This window comes from Oncorhynchus clarkii, chromosome 2, assembly GCF_045791955.1.
Source record: "Oncorhynchus clarkii lewisi isolate Uvic-CL-2024 chromosome 2, UVic_Ocla_1.0, whole genome shotgun sequence".
NCBI lineage: Eukaryota > Metazoa > Chordata > Actinopteri > Salmoniformes > Salmonidae > Oncorhynchus > Oncorhynchus clarkii.
The window spans coordinates 80326042-80352793 of NC_092148.1; the positions used below are offsets into that span (position 1 = coordinate 80326042).

Sequence of the window (26752 nt, forward strand, 5' to 3'; positions counted from 1 at the left end):
ATTTGTTTAATACTTTTTGGGTTACTTTTTGGTTACTGCAGCGATTTCATAGTTTTAGTAAAAATAAAGAAAATGTCTGAATGAGTAGGTGTATCCAAACTCTGACTGGTACTGTATATATACACATTGTATAAATTCAGTATATACAGTGCCTTGCGAAAGTATTCGGCCCCCTTGAACTTTGTGACCTTTTGCCACATTTCAGGCTTCAAACATAAAGATTTAAAACTGTATTTTTTGTGAAGAATCAACAACAAGTGGGACACAATCATGAAGTGGAACGACATTTATTGGATATTTCAAACTTTTTTAACAAATCAAAAACTGAAAAATTGGGCGTGCAAAATTATTCAGCCCCTTTACTTTCAGTGCAGCAAACTCTCTCCAGAAGTTCAGTGAGGATCTCCAATGTTGACCTAAATGACTAATGATGATAAATACAATCCACCTGTGTGTAATCAAGTCTCCGTATAAATGCACCTGCACTGTGATAGTCTCAGAGGTCCGTTAAAAGCGCAGAGAGCATCATGAAGAACAAGGAACACACCAGGCAGGTCCGAGATACTGTTGTGAAGAAGTTTAAAGCCGGATTTGGATACAAAAAGATTTACCAAGCTTTAAACATCCCAAGGAGCACTGTGCAAGCGATAATATTGAAATGGAAGGAGTATCAGACCACTGCAAATCTACCAAGATGTGGCTGTCCCTCTAAACTTTCAGCTCATACAAGGAGAAGACTGATCAGAGATTTAGCCAAGAGGCCCATGATCACTCTGGATGAACTGCAGAGATCTACAGCTGAGGTGGGAGACTCTGTCCATAGGACAACAATCTGTCGTATATTGCACAAATCTGGCCTTTATGGAAGAGTGGCAAGAAGAAAGCCATTTCTTAAAGATATCCATAAAAAGTGTCGTTTAAAGTTTGCCACAAGCCACCTGGGAGACACACCAAACATGTGGAAGAAGGTGCTCTGGTCAGATGAAACCAAAATTGAACTTTTTGGCAACAATGCAAAACGTTATGTTTGGCGTAAAAGCAACACAGCTGAACACACCATCCCCACTGTCAAACATGGTGGTGGCAGCATCATGGGTTGGGCCTGCTTTTCTTCAGCAGGGACAGGGAAGATGGTTAAAATTGATGTGAAGATGGATGGAGCCAAATACAGAACCATTCTGGAAGAAAACCTGATGGAGTCTGCAAAAGACCTGAGACTGGGACGGAGATTTGTCTTCCAACAAGACAATGATCCAAAACATAAAGCAAAATCTACAATGGAATGGTTCAAAAATAAACATATCCAGGTGTTAGAATGGCCAAGTCAAAGTCCAGACCTGAATCCAATCGAGAATCTGTGGAAAGAACTGAAAACTGCTGTTCACAAATGCTCTCCATCCAACCTCACTGAGCTCGAGCTGTTTTGCAAGGAGGAATGGGAATAAATGTCAGTCTCTCGATGTGCAAAACTGATAGAGACATACCCCAAGCGACTTACAGCTGTAATCGCAGCAAAAGGTGGCGCTACAAAGTATTAACTTAAGGGGGCTGAATAATTTTGCACGCCCAATTTTTCAGTTTTTGATTTGTTAAAAAAGTTTGAAATATCCAATAAATGTCGTTCCACTTCATGATTGTGTCCCACTTGTTGTTGATTCTTCACAAAAAAAATACAGTTTTATATCTTTATGTTTGAAGTCTGAAATGTGGCAAAAGGTCGCAAAGTTCAAGGGGGCCGAATACTTTCGCAAGGCACTGTATACACTACATGACCAAAAGTATGTGGACACCTGCTCGTCGAACATCATATTCCAAAATGATGTGCATTAATATGGAGTTGATCCCCCTTTGCTGCTATAACAGCCTCCACTCTTCTGGAAAGGCTTTCCACTAGATGATGGTGCATTGCTGCGGGGACTAGCTTACATTGAGCCACAATAGAATTAGTGAGGTCAGGCACTGATATTGGACGACTAGGCCTGGCTCTCAATCGGTGTTCCAATTCATCCCAAAGATGTTCGATGGGGTTGAGGTCAGGGCTTTGCGCTGGCCAGTCAAATTCCTCCACATCAATCTTGACAAACCATTTTTGTATGGACCTTGCTTTATGCACGGGGGTATAGTCATGCCAATAAAGGAAATGGACTTCCCCAAACTGCTGCCACAAAGTTGGAGGCACAGAATCGTCTAGAATGTCATTGTATGCTGTGGCGTTAAGATTTCCCTTTCCTGGAACTAAGGGGCCTAGCCCGAACCATGAAAAACAGCCCCAGACCATTATTCCTCCTCCACCAAACTTTACAGCTGGCACTATGCCTTTGGGCAGCGTTCTCCTGGCATCCGTAAACCCAGATTTATCCGTCGGACTGTCAGATGGTGAAGCGTGAATCATCACTCCAGAGAACGCATTTCCACAGCTCCAGAGTCCAAAGACGGCAAGCTTTACAGCACTCCAGGCAGCGCTTGGCATTGCGTATGGTGATCGTAGGCTTGTGTGTGGCTGCTCATCCATTGAAACCAAAGCTCTCAACGAACAGTTATTGTGTTGACGTTGCTTCTAGAGGCCGTTTGTAACTCGGTAGTGAGTGTTGCAACCGAGGACAGACGATTTTTACGTGCTACGCGCTTCAGCACTGGGTGGTCCCATTCTGTGAGCTTGTGTGGCCTACCACTTCGCGGCTGGGCCGATGTTGCTCCTAGACGTTTCCACTTCACAATAACAGCACGTACAGTTGACCGGGGCAGCTCTACTCGGGCAGGAATTTGATGAACTGACTTGTTGGAAAGGTTATATCCTATGACGGTGCAATGTTGAAAGTCACTAATCTCTGCCAAGCCAATGTTTGTGATGGAGATTACATGGCTGTGTGTTTGATTTTTTTTTACGTAGATAGATAGCAGAAGTGGTTATTACTACAATGAGGGTAAAGGGACCTCTTGGAGCGGATCTGTACAGTGCCATGTTTGACACAGTTAAACTGTCAACGTGTCAAACATGGCACTGTACAGATCTGCTCCAAGACGTCCCTTTACCCTCATCGTAGTAATAACCACTTCTGCTATCTATCTACATCTATCTATATATATATTACCAAAAGTATGTGGACATACTTTAAATTAGTGGATTCGGCTGTTTCAGCCACACCCGTTGCTGACGGGTGTATAAAATCAAACACACAGCCATGTAATTACTACGATGAGGGTAAAGGGACCTCTTGGAGCAGATCTGTACAGTTAAACTGTCACACTGCCAGACAGCGTAAACAAAGTCCCTGAGCTACTTTGCAAGTTCTCAAAGTGCAAACGTAAAGACTGGCTTATCTGGTTGCTGGCCAGAAGATACCTTTACTTCCCTGAGGAATTGGAAGGCTTCGAAAATTAAGGACAGCAAGTAGATTCCTAAACTAGATTATTAACATTTTGGCCAACTAGAATTAAACTGAAGTGTATGTTTGATACCAACAAGTTAAACGGTAACAAACTTTGATTTTATGGTTTTGGAATCTTCCACTGGAGTAGAAAAAGTGGGCAAGTCCATTCCTTGTGAAGGGAGGGGGTTGGTTGGTGGTTTAATGTCCTAATCTTGGATACGTTGTCATAAATGCCTGGCTTGTGGACAGAGGAAGTTTCATATGAAAGTCCCAGTTGATGTTACACTAACAGTACAGCTGATGATACACATTCCTCCTCTATGTATAGCTGTATGCTCTGAGCTTGGTAGTCGAGGGGAGTGGGATGTTCCAAGTGAATTTCTGCCATTTCCCCATGGTGCATGAAGCCTAGCCTAGTGTTTGTGGATGAAACCAATGCAGACTGGTTTCAGGTTACCATGGCACCGCAACCGACGTGGAGTCCCGCTCCGCCCGGATATCATGGATTTATGGGACGAGGTCAGAGACACATGACCCGACAGGCTGTGTACATTACATGGTAAACCCACAAGCTTCCCCCTCTGTCAATACACTTGATATTCTGTCCCCAAGACAACTCTGCATAATGTCACTGTTACCAACAGTTACAGACATTTGTCCATGTTATGGCAAGATTCTGAATCAGATAGCGATTTCATTTCACATCGATGTGCCCCTCACGTCTGAACTGCTGTGCAAATGTCTCCAGCATATTTTTGCACTCAGCAGTTGATTGCTCACCAGAATGTCTGGAACACAGCCTGCACGTCTGCACGCTGCCATTTCTCATCTGCCCCACTGTCTGTCAGCGGCTCTAGTTCAGGCCCCGCCGAGATTCTGTGTCTCTGGTCATTTCCAGCCCTGCTTATCAGACTCTAAATCACCTTTTGGGGCGGCCGGGGAGTTTGGGTTCCCTGGGCCTCAGCGGACATTCACAACACTAAATCATGTTCATTTAACCCAAGGCCAGATCCTCTGGTGACAGACAGACTGGGGGATGTTACTGGGCTGAGGCTCTGGTGACAGACAGACTGGGGGATGTTACTGGGCTGAGGCTCTGGTGACAGACAGACTGGGGGATGTTACTGGGCTGAGGCTCTGGTGACAGACAGACTGGGGGATGTTACTGGGCTGAGGCTCTGGTGACAGACAGACTGGGGAATGTTACTGGGCTGAGGCTCTGGTGACAGACATACTGGGGAATGTTACTGGGCTGAGGCTCTGGTGACAGACAGACTGGGGGATGTTACTGGGCTGAGGCTCTGGTGACAGACAGACTGGGGGATGTTACTGGGCTGAGGCTCTGGTGACAGACAGACTGGGGAATATTACTGGGCTGAGGCTTTGGTGACAGACAGACAGAGACAGACAGAGAGATAAAACACTGCCAACGTCACAGAAAAGGTCTAACTCTCCTCCTCTCCTCCCCTATTTTTCAAGGTCTTACATTGGTATGCTACAGTGCCATTTGAGAGCAGCTGGGTGTAATACACTGAACAAAGCAGCACAAAAGGCTCATTGAGGAGAGGCGAGGCGGAGGTGCTGTTGCTGGTGAACTGGACTGGGGTGTTTGGAGTAGTTGGTCAGGTTATTGGAGTTGAGCTGACTGCATGTGGTCGTGTCTAACCCTTCTCCAGAGGGATGACGCAACACATAGCATTAGGTGGAATCCAGCAAGCACATGGATGTGTCTGACTTAGCTCTGGATACAGTCAGAAGAACTAATATGATGAACTAATATCAGCAATCAAACAGTTATATAAGCTCTTATAATGGACATTCGTCTTTCAGTTACTGTGAACGGTTACAATTGTACTTGTAATATTATTGTAACTGTTCACAGTAACTGGAAGACTTACGTCCATTATTAGCCCAATACACTGGAGCAGAAATCTACTGAGAGCTGGTGGCCTGGTCATGACAGTTCCTAATGAAGTTATAAAATGGTGACCAGTCAGTGGATGACCAGGGCTTTGACAGACCTACAGAGGAGGTGCTCCTGTGAGGGGAACCTTACAGCTTGTCTGGGGGGCCACCTGTCTGTCTGGGGGGCCACCTGTCTGTCTGGGGGGGGCACCTGTCTGTCTGGGGGGCCACCTGTCTGTCTGGGGGGCCACCTGTCTGTCTGGGGGGCCACCTGTCTGTCTGGGGGGGGGCACCTGTCTGTCTGGGGGGCCACCTGTCTGTCTGGGGGGCCACCTGTCTGTCTCGGGGGCCACCTGTCTGTCTGGGGGGGCACCTGTCTGTCTGGGGGGGGCACCTGTCTGTCTGGGGGGGCACCTGTCTGTCTGGGGGGCCACCTGTCTGTCTGGGGGGAGTGTTTGACCTTCTTGGGGTGTCCCGTTGGGGTGCCCCAGGCTCTGGAGATCCCCTGTTTCTCTTTACTATAAACCTATAGGTTTGGAGTGGTCATATAAATGTGTCAAAGTGAACCTACAGACCTACATGTTTATGCCATTTTCACTTAAATCTTTCATTCACTACTCCTGTAGTATTTTTTTCTCCAGCCATGTGACTCTTCTAAGACTGAAAGTGAGGCTACTTGTGAATTGCTATTCTCAAGGTTATAGAGATATAATTTTCTTCATGCCAAGTCCATGTTTCTCCAGAAGTATCTGACAGCTCTACATAGGCCTGCTGACACATTATAGCACATTGTGGTCTGTGCAACATCAAATAAACAATCCACGTGTGGTTTCTACCCAGCCAGCCTCAAAGAGAACAACAGGTAGGTCATGAATCTGGTCAAGGCACTGAAAGACCACACTGAGACCACACTGAAATTACACTGAGACCACACTGAGACCACACTGAGACCACACTGAGACTACACTGAGACTACACTGAGACTACACTGAGACCACACTGAGACCACACTGAGACTACACTGAGACCATACTGAGACTACACTGAGACCACACTGAGACTACACTGAGACCATACTGAGACTACACTGAGACTACACTGAGACCACACTGAGACTACACTGAGACTACACTGAGACCACACTCGCTACTGATGGAATTATGTTGTTTTTCACTTGGCATTCCAGTACTGTTCGAACTAGAAAACATACTAAGTTGGCTCACTTCATAAGGCTTTGGGGGACTCTTGCTAACAGCTGTGGGTTAATGGTGCCACCATACAAAGCCCTGAGTGGAGTGCTTTTGGAATGCTTTTCATTTTCAGTTTAAGTCAACTTTAACCAGCCCAGTGTGTGATTCTCTCCAATCATGCCAGCCTGCACTATAGTACTGTACCTCAGCTTTGTTCTGCTGGTCCTTGCTGCTGTCGTTGTGGTTCTGTTTCTCGTCCATGCCGACCAGCTTCAGTTTCAGGTAGGAAACCTCATCCATCAGATCTAGTTTCTGGGTCTCCAATGAGTTCCGGCTCAGCAGCTCCTGTGCAGCACATAGCCACAGAGACACACACATTAACACTCCCCTACACCCACACACAACGCATCCACTGACCAGAGCGCAGTACAAAGTCAGTTGCTGCACCACTGGGCAAAAAGTTCCCCCAAACCAAAAGTTCAGCCAGGGAACCAGTGTCCTGCTCCGATATATTTTTATATATACCAAAGAATGTTCATATATATATGATAGAGATATATATGATAGAGATATATATATATATATATATATATATATATATATATATATATATATATATATATACAGTTGAAGTTGGAAGTTTACATACACTTTAGCCAAATACATTTAAACTCAGTTTGTCACAATTTCTGATATTTAATCCGAGTAAAAATGCCCTGTCTTAGATCACCACTTTATTTTAAGAATGTGAAATGTCAGAATAATAGTAGAAAGAAGGATTTATTTCAGCTTTTATTTATTTCATCACATTCAGAAGATTACATACACTTAATTAGTATTTGGTAGCATTGCCTTTAAATTCTTTAACGTGGGTCAAACGTTTCAGGTAGCCTTCCACAAGCTTCCCACAATAAGTTGGGTGAATTTTGGCCCATCATCTCTAGGAGACAGAACCCGTCTCCTTCCTGAGCGGTATGACGGCTGCGTGGTCCCATGGTGTTTATACATGCAAACTATTGTTTGTACAGATGACCGTGGTACCTTCAGGCAATAGGAAATTGCTCCCAAGGATGAACCAGATTAAATGTCAGGAATTGTGGAAAAACTGAGTTTAAATGTATTTGGCTAAGGTGTATGTAAACTTCCGACTTCAACTGTGTATTTATATATGCTACGTGTCCTTCTTTTGATCTCCTCTGTCTGAATCAGACATGAGAGAGAGAGATCAAGAACAAGTGAGAGACAGAATCCTAAGTGAGAAACAGTTAAAACTATGGACATAGACTGTCACTGTGGAGAGAATCAGAGTGTGTGTGTGTGTGTGTGTGTGTCTGTGTGTGTGTGTGTGTGTGTGTGTGGAGCAGGTGGGTGTGTGAGCCGTGACTGTAGGTTTCACACACAGTAAACACACTTCCCTATGGCCCTTTGGATATCCCAACACACCTCGTCACTAGAGGCTGATTTCGGTTCCTGTTCCAGCAGGGGATACTACTTACTCCCTCCACTACAGACTAAGATTCACTATCACATGTCATCAAAATAACTTTGCATCACATCATCTGAACTGGGTGTCCCTTACCAAGGCAATTATACATAGGCCTAATGATCTGCAATAAGCTATTTTAAATATAAGTGACATCACATGGAAAATAACAACTCCACACCACCAGATGAAAAACATTGAAAAGGAAATATGTTAAATAAGTTATGGCACCCTGTGACCCAACCCAACACCGACATTACTTCGAGCAGGATCAGCCTATCAGCTGATTCTGCAGCTAACTAAGCCTGTTGAAATCCTTCTTTTTAACTAATTATGTACTGAAACACATGCGGGCTGTGGCCTACTGATACCCAACTATTCCATTCAATTCAATGGGCTTTATTGGCATGGGAAACTGATGTTTACAAAGCAAGTGAAACAGAACTATTGTTTACCCAATGTAGGAACTAGAACTATCCGTTTATCTAGGCTTGGACTCTGTTGTACTGCCATAGTCTCCCAGAATGAGCACTGTGGCTGACTAGCCTGACTAGGTTAACATGCCCCTCAGGCTTTCAGAGTCAGACAGACTGATCAGGCCAATGAGAGACCGGGGGCCAAGTCCCTCTGAAACAGGACCTCCTCCTTTCCCTGGGCAACAGCCAGAGGTGTGCCAGCCTGTCAGAACTCTCAACAGACCCAAGGTGCCACTAGCCTGGTCTCAGATATGTTTGTGCCTTATAACCAAGAACATACAGTTTGTTTGACATAATAACGGCCATAGGAGTTGGCTAAACAGCTCAAACATATATGGGTTACCACTGGGCCAGGGTAAGGCACCAATAACTGTACATTCCCCTGCTTGGTCAAGCAAGACACAGGGAGAAGGAAGGAGGCTGGCTCTGGCTGTATGGTAGGTCAAGCTATCAAACATGGACTTGACTGGCCCTAACAGCAAACAATCCTTCTTAGTGTGTGTGTTTGTTGTCATGGTCGGTGTGGAGCCATGTGCACAGTCTTGCGTGAATAATTCCTCTCTCCGAATGAGGATGTAGTCACTATGGCATTCTGGCAGGGGGAAACATAGAAATGAAATAGAACACAATGTAATGTATATCTATGGGTGGTATTCATCCTAGGTAAGAATGGAGAACAGTACGGTGCTGATTCAGTAAACCAAGCAGAAGGAAATTAGTGGTGATCCCACATGTGCCCAACAGCGATGACACAAACTGTTTTATGAATGGGTGCTTATATACTTATACGGAGAGGTGTGTATGGTGTGTGTGTCTGTCTGTGATTGAGACGCATAGAAAGAAGACACTGTTTGATACTGGCATCCCTCACTGGCATCTCTCACTGGCATCTCTCACTGGCATCTCTCACTGGCATCTCTCAGGGGCATGTGGCTCTGAGTAAGTATAGGTCTGATGAGTCTATTGGTGAAAGAATCTGCCCAACACACTCATCCATTAGCTTCTACTGGAACTGGCAGCAGATACTGAGAAGCATTCTCTTGAGACTCTCCATTCCAGGTTCAGAACAGCAGTGATAAAGATCCATCTATACATTTACCAGGCCTAATCACACCACACACAATGAGTATGGTTGCATGCACACAATAATGTGATTATTGTGGACAATCAGATGAACACATCTGAAATCAGGCTTCCTAATATCACTCTGATAAATGCAGAAAATCACCAATCAAAATAAACATTCTTCCACAGCGACCATGTTATTTTTGGGAAGCATATTGGATTCATATAAAGTTTGTATGTGAAAACGACTTCCACGACGCATACATACAGTTGTTCCAAACTCACTTCACTCGTGCTAAAGAGGGAGGCTCGCTCGGCTGGTGCTAGCACATGCGTAGATCAAATACACTGCTGGAACGATGATGAAGGTGTTTACCTGTCCTAATAATTTGAAAGGTTGATCAGAAAACCAGGTGTTTAATCAGTGTATGCTTACTTCGATTTTGACCTTTTGCTGATTTAGATAAACAGACTAATAATCTGCTTACTGTCATATTCAGTTTAATATCGAATTATTACTGTGCATGTAATCATGCTCATTGTTCAAACAGAATATCATCAAAACTCCAATGCGGCCAAACAATGTGAAAATAGACCTGTGTTTTTAACCAGACATTGTCTAACACTAGGGTCCAGCTGACAATTAACAGTCACACCACAGAGCACTGTAGACAGTAGACACCAGTGTCTTTGGTCTCTCCTATACAACTACATTAAGCATTTGTTTTCTGCATGACCTTGTGAGATAATGTAATAACAGGAAATGGTATTTCTCAGGTGGAAGAAAGGTTTCCCCCTAGACCTGTGCCTATGTACAAAGGCAACAAAATCAAAGCAACACAATCTGTTTGGCATTTGAGGCCAATAAAAATGATAAAACATGAATTCACTTTAAAGTTTAATCTTTTTTTATTACTGATATTTATGGTGAACTAAATGGCTGGATGAGACAAAATCAAACAAGACAGAGGGCTTTTTGATCCTTAAATTGGGTAGCTTTGCGTTCCAGTGTTTGGAATGCACGTAACAGCCTGAGAAGAGGTGTAAGCAGATGTAGCTCAAGGGATCCTCGCTCTCACACCCCCTCACTCCCATCTCTTAAAGCCAGAGTACAAACTGTAAAACTCTCACCCTGTCTCCCTCCCTACATTTCCACAACAAACATGGTGCACTGACTGACTTACTTTGCCTTCTTCATACCTACTGGTGTATAAGGCAGAGACAAGACCGCTCCACTTTTGATCCAAAGCATGCTTAGCAGCCTGTCCTGGTACACACAGCTACAGAAAGTCTTCTCAAAATGTAAGATTATGCAGTCTGCTATTAGTGGAGGCCACTATCATAAATATCTCTGCTCTTATAATGCCATGGCGTCAGTCAGCTTGTAAGATCGAAAGATAGTGAACTTTGAAAGCTATCCCTCCATCTGCTGAGTGACAAACGTTGTGCAATCGAGGTGAGTCACTCACAGGAAGCGTCAGTATCTTATGTTAGTAAGAATGTCATGCATGAAACCACACCTCTTGTTACTAATTTACCACACACCTACTGCCCACGAAAGGAGACAGGTTGTTGGTTCCATTTGTCACTAAGCTACAGCACATTGTAATCTTTAAACGTGCTATAAATCACACATTTACAAAATACAGTCAACTTAATTAATCTAAGACTAAAACAAGACTATGTTTATCTAGGAAACAAGTAGAGGTTGACAACATCAATATTTAGCTCTCCATGCTAATACGCTGAGCACAGATAAAGTAGTGGTAGTGTCTCTCTCTGACCTGCTGTAGCATTTCCTCAGTGGAGTTGAGTTTGTGGTGGTGCTCCTCCAGAGAGCTCTCCAGGTCTCGGATCTTCTCTCCTTGGGCCTCCACCTGGTCTGTGAGCACGCTTACCTACAACCCACAGACAGGACACCTTACTCAGTCACTCACATTGACAAATAGCTCCTCTCGCCTGCTCCGGAACGACCTGTATGCTAATAGTACTAATTCCTCTGACAACACACAGGTAGTTTCACTTCATTCCTCAGCCGGAGTAGAACTCTATGTCAACAGCCAATGTGAAATATCATGAAAGATAACCTAACCTGCCCTTGACTTGACATGGTTCACTGAATTACAAAAACTGAGCTGAGTAAACTTTACCTCTTTCTTTGTCTTGGTGGGTCAGCCAACAACTCTGGCCAGCCCACAACCCTGGCCAGCCCACTCTGGCCAGCCCACTCTGGCCAGCCCACTCTGGCCAGCCCACTCTGGCCAGCCCACAGGGAAGCAGGTAAAAAGGAAAGCGAAGCAGTAAAGCAGTAAAGCTTAAGCACCTTGGGGGAGGTAGCAGCCAATCATTTTATCAGTCAACCGGCACAGGCCCCTTGGCCAATCAGCAGCATTTGTCAGAGGGGCTTGAGGAATGTGCTGGCATGAGCAAAAGAAAGGGCTACAGTACTTTGGCACAAGGCTGAGATAAAGATAGTTATGAGCAGCACATGTTGAGGCAGACAAGACATGACAGAGCCCGAGGAGGTACTACTGTAGGAAGAGAGAAAATATGTCTAGCCTCGATTACAGATGTAGAAGCTACCAATTACACAAATGTAAAAAAGCATGGAGCATCATGACAAATCACAGTACAACCAAAGACAGAGGCATTGTCCAGACACGTTTGTTTGGGAAAAACAGGAAACTAGGGGTGTACTGTGTGACTGAGCTCCTGTGCTACACACAACAGCCTCTAGCCCCACTGCCTGCCCTGGACAGTCTCACATTTCTGTGATATACTTCTCTCTTCATTTAACAGCAAGGCTTCTCTCTCTCCCTCTCTCATTCAATTCAATTGGCTTTATTGGCATGGGACACATATGCTTACAATGCTAGAGCAAGCGAAATAGATAATAAACAAAAGTGAAGTAAACAATACAAAAGGGGTCAGGTATTCTCTCAACCGCCCCCCCCCTACTTGCTCTCTAAATGCAAAACTCTGATCCTGCAAGAGACACGGTAGGGCAGGAGCACCTTACCTGGAGAACCAGAAACTCTTTGTCCCCCTCTAGGCGAACCAGACGCTCCTGATAGCTCTCATTGTTCGCCGGGGAGCGAAGGTTAACCTGCAAAAACACGCAGACAAAAGAGGAGTCAAGAATGGGCGGAGGGGAAGGAAGACTTACTGAACAGGCTAAACAACTTAACCAATCAACGATTCACCTGCACTGACCGCATAAAAGAGAAGAAATAAGACAAGTCTTGTGTTTTGTAATATCTTTCCATATGGTCTAGCACAGGGACCATCAACTAGATTCAACAACGGGACGATTTTTTCTTTAGCGGATGGTCACGGTGCCAAAACATATTTACAAATAATTTGTAGACTACACTTGTATACGATCACATACATCTATTATGCGTGGGAATACTTCGGAATAAATGTAATCAATTTAAATTACTTTGAGCGGGTTTGCTGGTGTTTTTACAGTATTTTATGTCCAACAATAAAAATAAAATAAAAATATATTTTTTTTGTTCTCTTAGAATAAATAAAATTACTGGCATGCCAAATTCGGCCTGCAGGCCACCAGTTGGGATCCCTGGTCTAGCGGTTAGGATTCTTTGTTTACACCTAGGTGGCCCAGGTTTGACTCCTGGTATGGGAACACACTTTTTCTACTGCACTGCACTGTTGTCTGAGCTTCATTCCATGTCAGATACAGTATTACAGGCTGCAGCCAAAGCCCAGACAACTGCCGGCTGGAACATGGTTTATAATATGAAGTAGCTGGTGCTATAGTAGTAGACATACAGTACCAGTCAAAAGTTTGGACGCCTACTTATTCAAGGGTTTCTCTTTAGTTTTACTATTTTCTACATTGTAGAAAAATAGTGAAGACATCAAAACTATGAAATAACACATATGGAATCATGTAGTAACCAAAGAAGTATTCAACAAATCAAAATATATTTGATGACAGCTTTGCACTCTTGGCATTCTCTCAACCAGCTTCATGAGTTAGTCACCTGGAATGCTTTTCCAACAGTTTTAAAGGAGTTCCCACATATGCTGAGCACTTGTTGGCTGCTTTTACTACACTCTGTGGTCCAACTCATCCCAAACCATCTCAATTGGGTTGAGGTTGGGTGATCTCCTCCAGAGATGACTTAACAACATGGTCTTGACTTAAGACGTGGAGCTGTATGAATGCCCCATGTGATCGTCTTGGGGACTTGTCATAAGGGTCTGTCACAGCAGGAGAAAATACATACTGCGACTTGTCAGCCTCTCTGAGCTTGCGGGGGTTTTGTGGGGTTTTGTCTCCCTGTACGGCTTCAGATAATCCTGTCTTTAATAGCGCTGCCTGGTCCTGGGGGCCACTGCCTCAGACTGTACTGGCAGCACACATAGAAAGACCTGTTTCTCTGAAGTAATTTGAAAGGGCAGTCCACTCAGAAAGAAGTTTTGCTGACTTTCTAGGAGGTAATGATGTCCATACCCACTCACTGTCCATTACTGCTTGAACTCTCTGAAAACACAATGTAGTGTGTCCTGCCCTTCTATGAGGTAGTAACCTACTGAACAGGCGTAAAAGAGTGGCGTTTATTTCTTTCTGGTCCTGTAGAGAAAATAACCTGTCGGGGGAGGTTCTCTTCTGCACTGTTCAACCAGTCCAGGTAATGTGGAGGAGGAGTTAAGATGGAGTGTCGCCTTGTTAACAACTAAAATAGGAAGTTGAGTCACAGGCTCTCTTTCCATTTCCCCTGAGAACCGGGTGTTGAGAGGAGAGGCGTGAGGTGAGTGCATGTCAGTGTCATATTTCATCAAGTCTTAACTTAATACTTACTTTTCCCTTCTAGGTACCCCATTGATGTTGAACATGGTTAAGTTAAACAATGCACCAAAGGTTCCTGCTGTGCTGTTAGATGTCCAGAAGATGAAAGTGATTGGTTACAGCACTTCCTGAATCCTGCCAGTCCATATGGAGATTTCTAGCAGTGATTAGAGTCATTACACTGACTGTAAACACAAGCCAAGGCAGAGGTGAGCCAGCCCTGTTCTCTGTCACACAGACAAATGACCATTTCCCTTCCTGTTAAGTGATGTTACACAGGCTACAGAGAACAGGGCCGTGTTCACTAGGCATCAAACGGACGAAACGGGACTGAAACAGGGACTGCCTAAACTATTCCAATAAGAAACGCTGTGAGTGTTTTGCTACGGTGTGAATGAATGAATACAGCTCTCTTTAACAGGGCACCTAGAGCTGTAGTGTCCTGTACACACATGGACAGAGAGCTCAAACCATTTGCTATGGGAACTATAGAGGCATCTTTATCAGGCAAAGCTACAATGGAATTTCCCTTATCCCCTCTAGTTTCCCATCAGCCAGTGGCTGTTTGATGCTTCTTAAAGGAATACTGTAGACAGAAAGAGTAAGAGCCAAAACCAACATGACTGAAATATTATCTCCCTTTCTAAGAATGCATGACGACTGTACAGTATAGTAAGCAACAGGGTTACCGCCTACTCTAAACGGCCTTGAATGTTTCTGTTGCACTTTAGCTTTATGGTGACCAGCCCCGACAGTGTTATTGTAGGTAGTACTCCTCTCTTTCTATAAAATATTGTTAGGAGTGGTTTACTATGGCTGCATGCTGCCCACTTTGGCTTCAGTGGTTCACCTCTTGACCTGCCCTAGCTCCATTCCACTACCCAACAACTCCCAACAACAATAAGTAGGCTTGTACAAGCCACTAAATTAACTCTACTGTTGACAGTCATCCCAGGACTGCAATAACATGTTCTACCTTGAAATTTAATTTCAAACCCTGGTATGTCTACTAAACAAAACACACCTTCTTAAGTCTTTCTCAATGGCGATTTCATGGCAGCATTATACACTTACTGTATACCCAGAGACCGTGATCAAATCGGATTGAATAAATCACATGCGCCGAATACAACAATACAGTGAAATGCTTACTTACGAGCCCCTCACCGACAATGCAGTTTCAAAAAATACGAATAAGAATAAGAGATAAAAGTAACAAGTAATTAAAGAACAGTATTAAAAAATAACAATATATACAGGGGGGGGGGGTGCCAGTACAGAGTCAATGTGCAGGGACACCGGTTAGTTGAGGTAGTATGCATGGTACTATGCATTAATGACAACAGAGAGTGGCAGTGGTGTGGAGGGGCGGGGGGGGGGGCAAAGCAAATGGTCTGGTAGCCATTTGACTAGATGTTCAGGAGTCTTATGGCTTGGGGGTAGAAGCTGTTTAGAAGCCTCATGGACCTAGACTTGGCGCTCCGGTACCGCTTGCCGTGCAGTAGCAGAGAGAACAGTCTATGACTAGGGTAGCTGGAGTCTTTGACAATTTTTAAGGCCTTCCTCTGACACCGCCTGGTATAGAGGTCCTGGATGGCAGGAAGCTTGGCCCCAGTGATGTATGAGGCCGAGCAGTTGACAGGCAGTGATGCAACCAGTCATGATTTTTGTTTAAAAAAAAAATTGAAGGGGTGGATCAGCTTAATATTGCAGAAAGAATATTGGTTCCATCAATGTAATTGTCTGCATCATTTCCAATCCCCCATATATTTTTGGGGTAAATATATATATCCATACACACATGCATATACAGTGCCTTGCGAAAGTATTCGGCCCCCTTGAACTTTGCGACCTTTTGCCACATTTCAGGCTTCAAACATAAAGATATAAAACTGTATTTTTTTGTGAAGAATCAACAACAAGTGGGACACAATCATGAAGTGGAACGACATTTATTGGATATTTCAAACTTTTTTAACAAATCAAAAACTGAAAAATTCGGCGTGCAAAATTATTCAGCCCCTTTACTTTCAGTGCAGCAAACTCTCTCCAGAAGTTCAGTGAGGATCTCTGAATGATCCAATGTTGACCTAAATGACTAATGATGATAAATACAATCCACCTGTGTGTAATCAAGTCTTCGTATAAATGCACCTGCACTGTGATAGTCTCAGAGGTCCGTTAAAAGCGCAGAGAGCATCATGAAGAACAAGGAACACACCAGGCAGGTCCGAGATACTGTTGTGAAGAAGTTTAAAGCCGGATTTGGATACAAAAAGATTTCCCAAGCTTGAAACATCCCAAGGAGCACTGTGCAAGCGATAATATTGAAATGGAAGGAGTATCAGACCACTGCAAATCTACCAAGACCTGGCCGTCCCTCTAAACTTTCAGCTCATACAAGGAGAAGACTGATCAGAGATGCAGCCAAGAGGCCCATGATCACTCTGGATGAACTGCAGAGATCTACAGCTGAGGTGGGAGACTCTGTCCATAGGACAACAATCAGTCGTATATTGCACAAATCTGGCCTTTATGGAAGAGTGGCAAGAAAGCCATTTCTTAAAGATATCCATAAAAAGTGTTGTTTAAAGTTTGCCACAAGCCACCTGGGAGACACACCAAACATGTGGAAGAAGGTGCTCTGGTCAGATGAAACTAAAATTGAACTTTTTGGCAACAATGCAAAACGTTATGTTTGGCGTAAAAGCAACACAGCTGAACACACCATCCCCACTGTCAAACATGGTGGTGGCAGCATCATGGTTTGGGCCTGCTTTTCTTCAGCAGGGACAGGGAAGATGGTTAAAATTGATGGGAAGATGGATGGAGCCAAATACAGGACCATTCTGGAAGAAAACCTGATGGAGTCTGCAAAAGACCTGAGACTGGGACGGAGATTTGTCTTCCAACAAGACAATGATCCAAAACATAAAGCAAAATCTACAATGGAATGGTTCAAAAATAAACATATCCAGGTGTTAGAATGGCCAAGTCAAAGTCCAGACCTGAACCCAATCGAGAATCTGTGGAAAGAACTGAAAACTGCTGTTCACAAATGCTCTCCATCCAACCTCACTGAGCTCGAGCTGTTTTGCAAGGAGGAATGGGAAAAAATGTCAGTCTCTCGATGTGCAAAACTGATAGAGACATACCCCAAGCGACTTACAGCTGTAATCGCAGCAAAAGGTGGCGCTACAAAGTATTAACTTAAGGGGGCTGAATAATTTTGCACGCCCAATTTTTCAGTTTTTGATTTGTTTAAAAAGTTTGAAATATCCAATAAATGTCGTTCCACTTCATGATTGTGTCCCACTTGTTGTTGATTCTTCATAAAAAAAATACAGTTTTATATCTTTATGTTTGAAGCCTGAAATGTGGCAAAAGGTCGCAAAGTTCAAGGGGGCCGAATACTTTCGCAAGGCACTGTATACACATATATACATACACATACCTATACAGACATACATACTTTTTTAAAGAATATACCTTTATTATTATTCCTTGCAAACCCTACCGCTGATCCCCCAATTGGAGTAAACTAATAAAAACTTCGGCTTTTACCTTCAATTTATACATCTTAATACACATTTTACATTCACAGTCTATTTTACAATAGTTATATTTGGTTTGTTTTTAGTCCTTCCTCTATTTCTGATGTCCATCCAGTTTGATTTCTATTTGTAACTGTGCTATTTCACAAAAGTTCTGAACATAAATACATTTTACAGACCCCGTATGTTCTACATGTTTTATCTTGTTATTAGTCCCACCCTTCAGCTCCATTCAACCTCTCCCATCTATCGCTCAACATCATCCATTTTGGATTTCTATTTGCCATATATTTTTCAACTGTGCTGTGATGCTTCACAAACGACTTGAACCTTTCTATTCTCATAGCTTCTACAGATTGTAAATTAAAAATAAACATTTTTGCTAAAATAATTATTATATTATTGATTGATTGACTATTGCTTTTCAAATCACCCAGTACTGCTATCTGTAGCGTTAGTTCTAGGCAAATGTTGCAATTCTTCAGCCATTCCTGACCAAAAACGAGCTACATATGAACAATACCAAAATAAATGATCTAATGACTGCCTCCTCACAGCAGAATCTGCAGAGCTGGGAAGATTGTATCTGTCACGTTCTGACCTTTATTTCCTTTGTTTTGCCTTTATTTAGTATGGTCAGGGCGTGAGTTGGGGTGGGCAGTCTATGTTTTGTGTTTCTATGTTTGGTTTCTGTTTCAGACTAGTATGGTTCTCAAACAGAGGCAGGTGTCATTAGTTGTCTCTGATTGAGAATCATAATTAGGTAGCCTGGGTTTCACTGTTGGTTTGTGGGTGTTTGTTTCCGTGTGTGTGTTTGTCGCCACACGGTACTGTTTCGGTTTGGTTAATGTTCACATTTATTGTTTTGTGTCTCATAGTGTTAAGTGTTTTTTAAAGTAAATTCGTCATGAACACTTACCACGCCGCATCTTGGTCCGATCCTTACTCCTCTTCAGATAAGGAGGAAATCTGCCGTTACAGTATCCCCCATATATACACTGCTCAAAAAAATAAAGGGAACACTTAAACAACACAATGTAACTCCAAGTCAATCACACTTCTGTGAAATCAAACTATCCACTTAGGAAGCAACACTGATTGACAATAAATTTCACATGCTGTTGTGCAAATGGAATAGACAACAGGAGGAAATTATAGGCAATTAGCAAGACACCCCCAATAAAGGAGTGGTTCTGCAGGTGGTGACCACAGACCACTTCTCAGTTCCTATGCTTCCTGGCTGATGTTTTGGTCACTTTTGAATGCTGGCGGTGCTTTCACTCTAGTGGTAGCATGAGACGGAGTCTACAACCCACACAAGTGGCTCAGGTAGTGCAGCTCATCCAGGATGGCACATCAATGCGAGCTGTGGCAAGAAGGTTTGCTGTGTATGTCAGCGTAGTGTCCAGAGCATGGAGGCGAAACCAGGAGACAGGCCAGTACATCAGGAGACGTGGAGGAGGGCAACAACCCAGCAGCAGGACCGCTACCTCCACCTTTGTGCAAGGAGGAGCAGGAGGAGCACTGCCAGAGCCCTGCAAAATGACCTCCAGCAGGCCACAAATGTGCATGTGTCTGCTCAAAAGGTCAGAAACAGACTACATGAGGGTGGTATGAGGGCCCGACGTCCACAGGTGGGGGTGATGCTTACAGCCCAACCCCGTGCAGGACGTTTGGTATTTGCCAGAGAACACCAAGATTGGCAAATTCGCCACTGGCGCCCTGTGCTCTTCACAGATGAAAGCAGGTTCACACTGAGCACATGTGACAGACGTGACAGAGTCTGGAGACGCCGTGGAGAACATTCTGCTGCCTGCAACATCCTCCAGCATGACCGGTTTGGCGGTGGGTCAGTCATGGTGTGGGATGGCATTTCTTTGGGGGGGCCGCACAGCCCTCCATGTGCTCGCCAGAGGTAGCCTGACTGCCATTAGGTACAGAGATGAGATCCTCAGACCCCTTGTGAGACCATATAATGGTGCGGTTTGCCCTGGGTTCCTCCTAATGCAAGACAATGCTAGACCTCATGTGGCTGGAGTGTGTCAGCAGTTGCTGCAAGAGGAAGGCATTGATGCTATGGACTGGCCCACCCGTTCCCCAGACCTGAATCCAATTGAGCACATCTGGGACATCATGTCTAGCTCCATCCACCAACGCCACGTTGCACCACAGACTGTCCAGGAGTTGGCGGATGCTTTAGTCCAGGTCTGGGAGGAGATCCCTCAGGAACCATCCGCCACCTCATCAGGAGCATGCCCAGGCGTTGTAGGGAGGTAATACAGGCACGTGGAGGCCACACACACTACTGAGCCTCATTTTGACTTGTTTTAAGGACATTACATCAAAGTTGGATCAGCCTGTAGTGTGGTTTTCCACTTTAATTTTGAGTGTGACTCCAAATCCAGACCTCCATAAATTTGATTTCCATTGATCATTTTTGTGTGATTTTGTTGTCAGCACATTCAACTATGTAAAGAAAAAAGTATTTAATAAGAATATTTCATTCACTCAGATCTAGGATGTGTTATTTTAGTGTTCCCTTTATTTTTTTGAGCAGTGTATAACATTCTATTAGTTGCAAGAATTCTGTATAGTAATTTAAATGGAAAAATATGAAGTTTTGCATCCGGCGTTGTTTTGCGTATCAATTCATAAACCACGTGCCATAGAATGGGTACATCGAAAATCTCTTCCAAACTATTTTGCAATTTATATGGCACAGCTGTCAGTTTTTTGGTCCTTAAATGAAATGTGTATATGTTTTTATTTATCACTTTTCTTTAACCATTTATGTTCTTTAATACAGGGTCGACATACAAGTTCCTTACTTTTTTCCCCTTCTACTTGCCTCTTCCATTTTTGTGGTAATGCTGCAATTAGTTGGTTGTAATTTTGGGTAGAGCAGACATTTCCATGTGTCTGTGTTAGCTGCATGTGTGACAAAACTCCACCAGTCCTATTTATGATATCATTCACTAAAATGATACCTTTTTTAAACATTTCTTAGAAAAATACATTTTTTTTAATCAATAAGTATATTTGAATTTAACCACAATATTTGTTGTATTATTTGTTCTGTCTTTTCAGGTGGATTAAACTGAAATTGCAACCAACTTTCTAAGGCTTGTTTAAAAAATAAAGATATTTTGGAGATTATTTCCTTTTCAAACAACTGAAAGTGAGCAGGTGTAATCTGAATAAAGGGGAGAAGGCCCTTCTTAAACATAGGATGAGACATTCGTACCAATTTACGAGAGAAGCAGTTTGGATTTAAGTATAACTTTTGTATGACTGATGCCTTTAGTGAGAGGTCTAATGCTTTAAAATGTAATAATTTCTGCCCTCCGAAATCATATTCGTTATATAAATAAGCCCTTTTAATTTTATCTGGCTTGCCGTTCCAAATAAAATTGAATAGAGTGACTAGTGCTGTAGAGAGACTAGTGCTGTAGAGTGAATAGTGCTGTAGAGTGACTAGTGCTGTAGAGAGACTAGTGCTGTAGAGTGACTAGTGCTGTAGAGAGACTAGTGCTGTAGAGAGACTAGTGCTGTAGAGTGACTAGTGCTGTAGAGAGATTAGTGCTGTAGAGAGATTAGTGCTGTAGAGAGACTAGTGCTGTAGAGAGACAAGTGGTGTGGAGAGACTAGTGCTGTAGAGAGACTAGTGCTGTAGAGAGACTAGTGCTGTGGAGAGACTAGTGCTGTGGAGAGACAAGTGGTGTGGAGAGACTAGTGCTGTAGAAAGACTAGTGCTGTAGAGAGACTAGTGCTGTAGAGAGACTAGTGCTGTGGAGAGACTAGTGCTGTGGAGAGACAAGTGCTGTGGAGAGACTAGTGCTGTAGAGAGACTAGTGCTGTAGAGAGACTAGTGCTGTAGAGAGACAAGTGGTGTGGAGTGACTAGTGCTGTGCTGTAGAGAGACTAGTGCTGTAGAGAGACTAGTGCTGTAGAGAGACTAGTGCTGTAGAGAGATTAGTGCTGTAGAGAGATTAGTGCTGTAGAGAGACTAGTGCTGTAGAGAGACAAGTGCTGTAGAGAGACTAGTGCTGTAGAGAGACTAGTGCTGTAGAGAGACTAGTGCTGTGGAGAGACTAGTGCTGTGGAGAGACAAGTGCTGTGGAGAGACTAGTGCTGTAGAGAGACTAGTGCTGTAGAGAGACTAGTGCTGTGGAGAGACTAGTGCTGTAGAGAGATTAGTGCTGTAGAGAGATTAGTGCTGTAGAGAGACTAGTGCTGTAGAGAGACAAGTGCTGTAGAGAGACTAGTGCTGTAGAGAGACTAGTGCTGTAGAGAGACTAGTGCTGTGGAGAGACTAGTGCTGTGGAGAGACAAGTGCTGTGGAGAGACTAGTGCTGTAGAGAGACTAGTGCTGTAGAGAGACTAGTGCTGTGCTGTAGAGAGACAAGTGGTGTGGAGTGACTAGTGCTGTGCTGTAGAGAGACTAGTGCTGTAGAGAGACTAGTGCTGTAGAGAGACTAGTGCTGTAGAGAGACTAGTGCTGTAGAGAGACTTGTGCTGTGGAGAGACTAGTGCTGTAGAGTGACTAGTGCTGTGGAGAGACTAGTGCTGTGGAGAGACTAGTGCTGTGGAGAGACTAGTGCTGTGGAGAGACGAGTGCTGTAGAGTGACTAGTGCTGTGGAGTGTCAAGTGCTATGCTGTGGAGAGACTAGTGCTGTAGAGAGACTAGTGCTGTGGATTGACTAGTGCTGTACAGAGACTAGTGCTGTACAGAGACTAGTGCTGTACAGAGACTAGTGCTGTAGAGTGACTAGTGCTGTGGAGAGACTAGTGCTGTGGAGAAACAAGTGTTTTGGAGTGACTAGTGCTGTGGAGAGACTAGTGCTGTGGATTGACTAGTGCTGTACAGAGACTAGTGCTGTGGAGAGACTAGTGCTGTAGAGAGACTAGTGCTGTGGATTGACTAGTGCTGTACAGAGACTAGTGCTGTGGAGAGACTAGGGCTGTAGAGAGACTAGTGCTGTGGAGAGACTAGTGCTGTAGAGAGACTAGTGCTGTGGATTGACTAGTGCTGTACAGAGACTAGTGCTGTGGAGAGACTAGTGCTGTAGAGAGACTAGTGCTGTGGATTGACTAGTGCTGTACAGAGACTAGTGCTGTGGAGAGACTAGTGCTGTAGAGAGACTAGTGCTGTGGAGAGACGAGTGCTGTGGAGAGACTAGTGCTGTAGAGAGACTAGTGCTGTGGAGAGACGAGTGCTGTAGAGTGACTAGTGCTGTGGAGAGACTAGTGCTGTGGAGAGACTAGTGCTGTGGAGAGACTAGTGCTGTGGAGAGACTAGTGCTGTGCTGTAGAGAGACTAGTGCTGTGCTGTAGAGAGACTAGTGCTGTGCTGTAGAGAGACTAGTGCTGTGCTGTAGAGAGACTAGTGCTGTGCTGTAGAGAGACTAGTGCTGTAGAGAGACTTGTACTTTAGAGAGACTAGTGCTGTGGAGAGACTAGTGCTGTGGAGTGACTAGTGCTGTGGAGAAACTAGTGCTGTGGAGAGACTAGTGCTGTGGAGTGACTAGTGCTGTGGAGAAACTAGTGCTGTGGAGAGACTAGTGCTGAAGAGAGACGAGTGCTGTGGAGAGACAAGTGCTGCGCTGTAGAGAGACTAGTGCTGTGGAGAGACTAGTGCTGTGGAGAGACTAGTGCTGTAGAGAGACTAGTGCTGTAGAGAGACTAGTGCTGTGGAGAGACTAGTTCTGTGGAGAGACTAGTGCTGTAGAGAGACTAGTGCTGTAGAGAGACTAGTGCCGTGGAGAGACTAGTGCTGTGGAGAGACTAGTGCTGTGGAGCTCTGGAGAGATGCAGCCTGGAGAGAATAGGAGAGGCTCTAGCCAGCTTTGTGCTGCTCAGTGCTCAGCTGCGTTGTAATGTTTTTTTTACCCAGATCCCTGCCACCTGAGTCAGGCTACAGACTCACAGCTTCCCTCCTTACTCCCTCCCTGACTTGGAGAGCCAACTCTCCAAACCCTGCCACCCAGAGAGACAGAGACAGACAGAGACAGAGACAGAGACAGAGAGAAACAGAGAAACAGAGAAACAGAGAGAAATGTCTGCTGCTGCAGCCAGGTCCCCAGCATCTGCTGTGACTGAGAAAGAGCACCCAGCCAGCGCAAAGCATAGCAACAGGCTTTAATGTCAACCTAGACACAGACCATGCCAACTCTCTCTTCTCTGTGCTCTCTCTTTCCCTTGCTCTCTCTTTCCTCTATGGTTTCTCTTTTACTCTCTCTCCTCGACGGTGTCTCCTGAACGGTCTTTCCCACCCTCTCCTCTTATTAGGTTAGACACAAAATATACCTGAACTGAAACAGATTATGGTATAAGATGAGAGGGGTGCTCATTTAAAGAAACATACACACATCTCTCTCACTCCCGCTCCTTTTTAATCTAACTCTTCTTGTCTCTTCAGACCAATGCAGCAACAGCCCTTCTTCCATTAGCTTCAGACTGGAATTCATTATCTGAATGTCCCATTTCCTGTTTATGGGACCTTTCTCTAAAAATCACTCAGCCCCCTCCCCACTGCACCATTTGGCTGCCACTGACAGTTTCATGTACACACATCACAGAACACAGACAGAAACAGAAAAACACAGGGGGTGTGTGACATGTATGTAGGGCATGCTGCAACAGGCCTCTTCCATGCAGAGTGTAATGAATCATGGGTTACAGTCAGTGAGACTCAGACTCATACTGTGTGTAAACTCAATGTGAGACAGATGGTCCTCCTTGCAGAGCTTGACTGCAGTAAAGTGAATTAGACTCAGAGCACAGTGTGACTGTGAGGCATGATGCCTTTAATACATTTCAGTGAGCCTACGTATTAACACCCTACAGTGTACGTTACCATGGTCCAGATCACTCCTCCTCTCTCTCTCTCTCGTTCTCCACCCTGGGCATTTCCTGCTTGACTCACAGGGGAGAAACTCAGCCACTTGGACAGGCAGCGTGAGTGTGGGTGGCTTGGGTATCAGAGACCACCGCATATGACACATGACATGTCCTCTCCTTAACCGCAGAGGCTGGCAGAGAGACAACAATGCATACATACTGTACTGTATCATCAGTGATGCAAATAATGCAACCGTTGTCAGAAACCAGTTTGGTAATCCATCTTGTGTGGATGTGCTCTGATCATGTTCCCAGCCGTGTTTTGAAACTGGAACAAGGAAGCAGAGTGCTACAGTGACTCCATCACTACAGAGCTACAGTCACTGCTTGCATGGCTTGGAGGGGCTGACTGTGCACTCTGTCCTGCTCCTGGCTATGTTGACAGCTGAGTTAGACAATCACCAGGATAACGCTTTCTCTTTCTCTTTTCCATTCTCCCTCTCTCTATTAACCCCCTCCCTCTCTCTACTAACCCCCTCCCTCTCTCTACTAACCCCCTCCCTCTCTACTAACCTCCTCCCTCTCTACTAACCCTCTCCCTCTCTCTATTCCCCCCTCCCTCTCTCTATTAACCCCCTCCCTCTCTCTACTAACCCCCTCCCTCTCTCTATTAACCCCCTCCCTCTCTCTACTAACCCCCTCCCTCTCTCTACTAACCCCCTCCCTCTCTACTAACCTCCTCCCTCTCTACTAACCCCCTCCCTCTCTCTATTCCCCCCTCCCTCTCTCTATTAACCCCCTCCCTCTCTCTACTAACCCCCTCCCTCTCTCTATTAACCCCCTCCCTCTCTCTATTAACCCCCTCCTTCTCTCTACTAACCCCCTCCCTCTCTCTACTAACCCCCTCCCTCTCTCTACTAACCCCCTCCCTCTCTCTACTAACCCCCTCCCTCTCTCTACTAACCCCCTCCCTCTCTCTATTAACCCCCTCCCTCTCTCTATTAACCCCCTCCCCCTCTCTATTAACCCCCTCCCCCTCTCTATTAACCCCCTCCCTCTCTCTATTAACCCCCTCCCTCTCTCTACTAACCCCCTCCCTCTCTCTACTAACCCCCTCCCTCTCTCTACTAACCTCCTCCCTCTCTCTACTAACCCCCTCGCTCTCTCTACTAACCCCCTCCCTCTCTCTACTAACCCCCTCCCTCTCTCTACTAACCCCCACCCTCTCTCTATTGCCCCCCTCGCTCTCTCTATTTATGCCTTCCTCCCTTTTTCTCTCTCTCAAACAATCACTCCTTGTATAAGTCAAAGCAACAACTTTCCCTTTAAAACACAATATTCCGTCTCGTGCTTAACGTCTGTGCCAGACCTGACCCCTCTCTTACGGTCTGACATTCTCTGATTGACAAACAATAGTTTTAGGTCAGCGATAACAAGCATCACAGGGTCTCTCTCCTTCCTGCCAATAACGTATGGAGGGATCTTTATCACATTTCTTCTGTGGAGGGGCTCAGCTCCTCAGAGAACAGTGTGTTAGGAGTAACTGAGGAGTATGTGTGTTTGATCTAGCTCCTGGCCAGTAGAGAGGAGAGAGGGAGGAGAGGAGGAAGGGAAGAGGGAGAGGGGCGACCGTGTGGCATGTGAGACCCCTGCTGTTTAGAGAGAGCAGGGCCTCTACGACTCAGACAGAGGGAAAAACAAGAGCCTTTCATTGGCGACTTAGCCTCGCAAACAGATTGTTTACCGCAGCCTCAGCCAATGACACGACTATAACAACGCACATCAACAATCGTCTCTATGAACTGTGGCAGTGACAGTATCATCATGTGGTTATCATTTCCTAAATATGATCCAAATATCTTAAGTGCCTACATACCCTCGTAAACCTGGTCATGAAAAACCTTCACAAACAGCCAACAAATAAAGAAAACAACTCAGAAACAAGCGTGATATTCATAAAATAATCTATAGTCTAAGAGCTAGATGTACTGGTTATAGAAAAGAGCAGAAGCTCTGAACTTGCCATTTAGAAACCAGTTCTACCTACC

The 26752-nt window shown here is 44.6% G+C and overlaps 1 protein-coding gene across 7 annotated transcripts in view; it reads right to left on the reverse strand.

Annotated features, from left to right (window-relative positions):
* LOC139374698 (liprin-beta-2-like) overlaps window positions 1-26752 on the reverse strand; it is a 94398-nt gene that overhangs the window by 29924 nt on the left and 37722 nt on the right. For 6 of the 7 annotated variants that reach the window (XM_071115779.1, XM_071115790.1, XM_071115829.1 and 3 more), the window contains exons 4-6: window positions 12510-12596; window positions 11275-11388; window positions 6671-6811 (exon numbers count right to left, since the gene is read on the reverse strand). In XM_071115779.1, the coding sequence (XP_070971880.1) occupies window positions 6671-6811; window positions 11275-11388; window positions 12510-12596 (342 nt within the window). Of the gene's footprint in view, window positions 1-6670; window positions 6812-11274; window positions 11389-12504; window positions 12597-26752 lie in introns of all 7 variants that reach the window. The other variant, XR_011627725.1, reaches the window with a different exon arrangement.